Source organism: Diadema setosum, chromosome 8 (genome assembly GCF_964275005.1).
Source record: "Diadema setosum chromosome 8, eeDiaSeto1, whole genome shotgun sequence".
Classification (NCBI taxonomy): domain Eukaryota; kingdom Metazoa; phylum Echinodermata; class Echinoidea; order Diadematoida; family Diadematidae; genus Diadema; species Diadema setosum.
This window is the reverse complement of record NC_092692.1, coordinates 3,547,834-3,554,635: the sequence shown is the minus strand read 5'-3', so window position 1 is coordinate 3,554,635 and position 6,802 is coordinate 3,547,834. Positions and strand designations below refer to the sequence as shown.

Below are 6,802 nucleotides of genomic sequence, written 5' to 3'. Positions count from 1 at the left end.
GGCCAAAATGTTTTGCAGACTGTCACAAGATATGAGTACAATTATGAAAAGTCATTCATGTGCCACTCTGTAATCAACATATATATGCACAGCGTCACTTCTAAATATGTGGGATCAGGATGCACATATAAGGGAAGTCCCACTCACACAGTGCACTACGTATCCTACATTCACTAAATTGTGACTTGACGTTGGGCATTTAAAGAAAACTGTGTTGACAAATCAGAAGTATATATTCAGTCACAGAGTGACCCACACAAATACTCAAAATACAGTATTTTATTTTCAGAAATAGACTCTTTATCTATATTTGACATGTTTGAATCTGTATGTGTCTTAAGGCCACCAAAGTAATACAAGGTATTACACAATTTCAAGCAGACTCCAAAAAGGTATTTCTCTTGATGTGCTATTCCTCCTTTAAGAATATTGGTTCTGGTTCTGGTTCTGGCAAAACATATAGATTTGATGGAATGAAAGATTAATACACATCTGATGGCACACAAAAGCCTTGAAGTGAACTGAAGGGTTATCAAACGCTGTAAAACCATCCAACATCACTATGTAATAGTGTGCCAAGGCTAATGTAAAGAAAAGGCATGCAGATTATCTCTGCACGTAATACAAGGCATGAGCAACTGTATGGTGTCCAAACTTTATGTCGCTGCTACAGACAAGAACAAAGACAGCTTTCTGGTTTGCTGAAATTAAAATCGACCTCCACAAAGAAATACTGACTTTTCGCCATGCTATTTCACATGAGGGTATCTTCCTATATACACAAGCACACCACTGCTACCATGGCAACACATGGCTATTTCCAGCATTTATGTGACATGCGCGCATGGGTCGACTGTTCTTTCACTGAATTCACAACTGAAACAAAAACACGCACAAATATTTCGAGACACACGAAGAGTGGAAATGATCAACCCCCTCCATCAATCCTCCAGAGGGATGTTCCTGAAGAGGTACGACATCGATTCGCCGTAGTGTATTCTGCGGATGGATTCGGAGAGGAGAAGGGAGATATCGACGGTCCGTAGCTTGTTGCACTGCAGCCTCTGCAGGTCATGTGACACTGTGTTTGTGACAATCACCTGCAGAAGGAAATGAGAATTCAGACAAAACTGCAAAGTTGTTTTTGTTTCTTCTTTTTTTCTCAATCTCTCGCATGATTTTATGTCAAGGGCACATATACACCAATACACCAACACACATACACACACACACACACACACACACACACACACTTTTTTGTTTGTTTTTGTCAATCTTTTATCTTTCTTTCTTTTTCATATGAACAATAATATACAGCACACATACACACACAGACACACTTACAGACCAAGAGTTTTGTTTTGATTTTATCAGAAATTACAACACCTTCACATATGAGTTTCTTATGGGTTTACCATTGTTCACTTGTTAGGAGACATCACAGGATGAAACCATACAACTATGCAACATCTCTGGTACTTATGCATGTTTTAAAGTCATGTAATAAATTATCATAATTTATAAACTTCTCTGCTGATAATAGTGCACTGAACTCAATCCTTTTATAAATTATTTTTCATTAATGAAGTACATACTGTGAGTATAATGGCATACAAACATTTGTTCTCAACCAAAAACAAAGTGGTTAACTCCAGAGTTTGGAAGCAATAAATGGGGGCAAGAAATGTTTATGAATCATTTAATACTTGCGTACCAATTCCACCACAGTGCAAGAGTGTTTTCACCCAAAAGCAGGCAATACCACTCTCTTGCAAGCTCTACCAATTTACACTAAAACTACTCTGAAGACGGCGATTACCATTTCACCACTTCAGCACTGGTAACTCTCAAGATAAAATCTGCCATCTAGTATAGAGAAATGAACAACAAGAGACCCGCGGGTCTAGCACTCACCTGAGTATCGCAAGTTCACCTTTCACGCAGTCACTAATCTAAATTATTCACTGCTCTACCAAATTTGACCAGACATTCTCAAGTAGAAGATGAAAATGTACAATATGGGCCCAAATTTTGATTCCTCAATTTTGGGGGATTGTGGGCTTCCTGGGGCCCCCTGGGTAGGGCATGGTGCCCATTTTAATAAATTGAGATCCTAAACCCCTAGGGATGCTACCTGCAAAGTTTGGTAAAAATCCGTCATGAGATTTTTGAGATGAAGATGAAAATGTACAATTTAAGCCCCCATTTGGACCTCCTCATCCCTCCCCCCTGCCCCAAGAGGGGCACCCCTGGATCTGCTATGAACAAATTTGAAACTACAGTCATTAATGTACTAACTCATAGTATTATCTTAGCTCTATTCCTTAATTTTGGAAGGTTTGGGCCCTTGGGGCCTGCCAGGTGGGACTCTGTGCCCATTTGAACAAATTGAGATCCTATGCCCTTAGGGATACTACCCTCCAAGTTTGGTGAAAATCGGTCATGGGGTTCTCAAGAAGAAGATGAAAATGTACAATTTCGGCCCCATTAGGACCCCTCCTCACCCCCCTCGCTGGGTCCCAAGGGGGGGCACCCCTGATTCTGCCATGAACAAACTTGAAACTACAGTCATCAGTGTACTAACTCATAGTATTATCTTAGCTCTATCACTTCCGGTTCTAGAGAAGAAGATTTTTAAAGATTCCTTAATTTTGGGGGGTTTACGGGTGGGGCATGGTGCCCATTTTAACAAATTGAGATCCTAACCCCCTAGGGATACTACCTGCCAAGTTTGGTGAAAATCAGTCATGGGGTTCTTAAGAAGAAGATGAAAATGTACAATTTAGGCCCAATTAGGACCCCTCCCCTGGGTCCCAAGGGGGGCACCCCTGACTCCGCCATGAACAAACTTGAAACTACAGTCATCAATGTACTAACTTATAGTATTAACTTAGCTCTATCACTTCTGGTTCTAGAGAAGAAGATTTTTAAAGATTCCTTACTTTTTTTTTGGGGGGGGGGGGGGGGGTTTGGGCCCCCCTGGGGGCCCACTGGGTGGGGCATGGTGTCCATTTTTACAAACTTAGATCCTAATCCCCTAGGGATGCTACTTGCCAAGTTTAGTGAAAATCGGTCTTGGGGTTTTCAAGAAGAAGATGAAAATGAAAAAAGTTTATGCACGACGGACGAAGAACGATCGCAATAGCTCACTTGAGCCTTTGGCTCAGGTGAGCTAAAAATGCATTTAATTTATTTTAAGGGGTCTATGAAACTTACTTGACTCCAAGGAAGAAGATTACCTTTATGGCCAATGACTAAGTGTAACTTGAATTGAGTTCAGCGACAAGACTCAAAAAATGTTTCCAAGGAAAAAGACAGTTACTCCCACTACAATTTATTTCCTTTAGAATCCACACTGCTATGAATGCACTTTGTGTCTTACCTCATCTATACATGAATCCTCTATGATCTTTGGTGTGTCAGATGACAGTAGGCCATGTGTAGCCACGATGTAGATCTTGTAAGCACCTCGCTCCTTGAGAACCTCTGCTGCAGCCACAAATGATTCCGCTTCATCGATCATGTCATCCTGTGAGACAAAAAGACAAAATAATTCTTTGATATTTTCTGTCCTCATTCCATAACAAGTATTCATCATCACTTTCTTAATGTATTTTTTACATTTATTTTAGAAAATATTATGTATAAATTATGACATGAGGTATGCATGATGAGTGAACGCACTATGAGTGCAAGTCACACAAAAAAAAACAATTTCACCTGTTATTTTTTCTCTTGAATTTTTCACAATCGCTCAAAAATACGGCCAAAACCAAGTTCTTACTATCCCTTTCTGGTTAACAATTTATGCCAATTTCAATCATTTGAGGCACACTTTTTGATAAAAATATCCCCCCCCCCCCCAAAAAAAAAAGTCAACTCTGAAGACAAGCAAATTGTATGTGTTGTTCACAGTAGTTACATTTTGAGCAAAAATTTACGAGACTGTGATTTTTATTATTTTAGGTGATATATCAACTTATATTTCTAAATGTCAGAGGGAAGAATGGCATGTCACTTTTCACTTCAAGATGAGCCCCAAGTATCGAGAGGTACACTCTCTTCAAGCTAAGATAACTACTGTAAAAGTGGATATTTGACCAGGTAGGAAGAGTTTCACATGTTTTTAATTCTGCGGAATCATGACATCAGCTACTGGAACATATGGCATGTAAAATTATTCGTGTGCTTTTATTTTCGTGCTAGATTCTGGTTGCACGAAATGCAAGAAAATTTCAACACAGCGAAAATTTCCACTTTTTAATACAGTAGCACTGACTCAACAAGAAAATAAATAAGTGGGAATGTGTAGACAGCAGTACTGCCGCTGAAAGCACCACCTAGTGCTACGCTGCTTTAACATTCAGGATTTTTGACTGGCAGAAATAAACCATGGGACTAATTACTCTGGCAATCTTGGTCAACTAGAGTATACATCACAATTGTAGTTTTTCTGTATATCTTTCTCATTCTGTCTTTCACTATTACTCACCACAATGATCGCAATTCTTCCTCCTACGTCTCCAACAACATTTATGGGTGGTTTTTCCTTTGGGGTGAACACTGCCAGAAACATAGAGAAAATTACTTCATTATTTGAGTACAGACAAAATTATTCTTGAACAAATCAACATCTTCATCAATAACTGGGGCTAACAAACTTGGTATATCAAAATACACTTATGCACAGTGAAATAAAAGACCAAACAAGATTTTGCTTTAAAGTGCTTTAATTGCATTTTTTTTTTCAATACCATTGTAATACTAGTATAAAAATCAATCAATTCAAATCATGTCAACATATAGAGGAGGAGGCTAACCTTAGTAAAAATATCCAAGAATGTAATGATGGTATCAAAGCATCTGCATGTAACTAAGAAACAACCCAGCAGTCCTTTTACTCACAAGGTAGCATCCCAAGGCTCTGGCCAGAGTAGACAGGTGGGACTGGTGGAGGGGAGTGACGTCCATCCACACGCTCTGATTCCGACTCCTTTTGCTCTCCGTGGATAACGGCGAGCCCCAGCCTCAGTCTCTCGGCATACGATGTCGCCCTCTTGGCCGAACCGGGGTTGCGCGCCACGATCACTCCGTTACGCCAGTCGGGGATCTGGAATGCCAACATTCACGCACCAAAATGATACAGGATCCACTGAGCTATCAGGGAGATACTCCATATGTTACATGCATCTCAATATGGGCAAAAAAATAAATGCAATATTGAAAAGGCTATTATACTCTCTTGTCAGGACATGAAGACAGCTTAATTTTTCGGGAGTCTCCTGAAGAATCAAGGAGACCTTAGAGGCTCAGCATATATTTGACAGGATTTACTTTTATGCAATATTTATACCATATTGGATAGCAATGCAGGGAATACAAGGGAATATTGCATGAGTTAGGGCCAGTATTGCATGAATCAAAGATGAGTCAATATTGGCCATAATGAGTGCAATATTCCCTGGTATTCCATGAATTAAAACCATCCAATATAATCATCATCTATAATCAGTATCTACAGATGGCATAAATTGTGAAGAAGTACCGTACTTTTACTAGACTAAGTCGACACTGCACTGAAAAATGAGTGATTCACACTGTTCTCGCGTATGTAGCAAGATGTTTGTGCGCTTGTGAATTGTAACAATTAGATTTCGCGCACTTAGCACATATCAAGCATTCACGCACTCAGCAAGTACTTGCACAACTGACGAGACAAAATACAATACTGTGTATTACTGAGCGACCTGTAACAAGGGTAGCCCGTGGGAAATTAATATGTTAGCCTATGCATTTCGTTCAATACGCTCTCATATTGAACAGTAAAAATTGAGCCGACAACAACATACGTTTTTAATGCGTCGCTAAAACGTCCTATACTTATGATAGTTCTTTTTGCTTTACGTCCCTTCTAAACAGAACTACCACACAATATACCTCCCTAAAAATCAAGATACGAAATATTAATAAATATTATATAGGGGCATTACAAAATAAAAAATATTGCGAGCTTGCATTTTTGTGCTAGTTTTATGTCGAGCAAAATGTGCAAAGGTTTTCATCCTGTGAACATGTCCACTTTTCCAGTATCGTGGCATGCTACAACATACTAGTACTCTTGCATTAGGAGAGTCTACAACCATTAGTCCTGCAGTCCAGCCAATCAACTTACATGCTCCTGGATGTACTGCACCAGGAAAGGCGAGGCTCTGAGGTTGTCCACGGGGACGTCAAAGAAGCCCTGAATCTCTTTGTGGTGGAGATCCATGGTAATCACATGCGTGACACCTGCAGGTAACAAACAGTGACATGCATCTAATCTTATTCGTGGTCCCTACTGCTCAATCACATGGTTGCTGCAAGCTTTGGCTCCGGACTTACAAGTGATGCTATACTTTTGCACATTAAATCTTGGAACTCAGCAATAACAATATGATATTCACCTCATACAATCACAATGGACAGACATTAATGAAACATCTTCAAAACCTATTTCTGCAAAACTGCTAAGGCGACAGAAGAATGCTTACTCAAGATTTCTGCTCTTGACTGTTCATTTTGACACACATTTTCATTAAAGATTTCTTACAACTTATGACTAATAGGGACTGCCTATTTTGACGTTAGGTCCCAGCCCTGCCACAAACTCACCAGATTTGCAGAGCATTGTGGCCAGCAGCTTGGCAACGATGGAGCCCCTCTTACGCATCTGGCTCTGCTTGCTGTACGGGAGGTACGGAATGACGGCAACGATGGACCGTGCGGACGACGTCTTGCAGGCGTACACCATGATCAGCAGCTC

At 40.0% G+C, this 6,802-nt stretch overlaps 1 protein-coding gene across 1 annotated transcript in view; it reads right to left on the bottom strand.

Moving 5' to 3' along the window:
* Positions 1-471: 471 nt before the first annotated feature.
* LOC140232027 (phosphoribosyl pyrophosphate synthase-associated protein 2-like) overlaps positions 472-6,802 on the bottom strand; it is a 13,685-nt gene continuing 7,354 nt past the window's right edge. The window contains exons 4-9 of the mRNA XM_072312178.1: positions 6,652-6,802; positions 6,173-6,288; positions 4,906-5,110; positions 4,493-4,563; positions 3,383-3,529; positions 472-1,100 (exon numbers count right to left, since the gene is read on the bottom strand). The exon at positions 6,652-6,802 is cut by the window's right edge and continues 22 nt beyond it. Of these exons, the coding sequence (XP_072168279.1) occupies positions 942-1,100; positions 3,383-3,529; positions 4,493-4,563; positions 4,906-5,110; positions 6,173-6,288; positions 6,652-6,802 (849 nt within the window). The 3' untranslated portion in view covers positions 472-941. The remainder of the gene's footprint in view (positions 1,101-3,382; positions 3,530-4,492; positions 4,564-4,905; positions 5,111-6,172; positions 6,289-6,651) is intronic.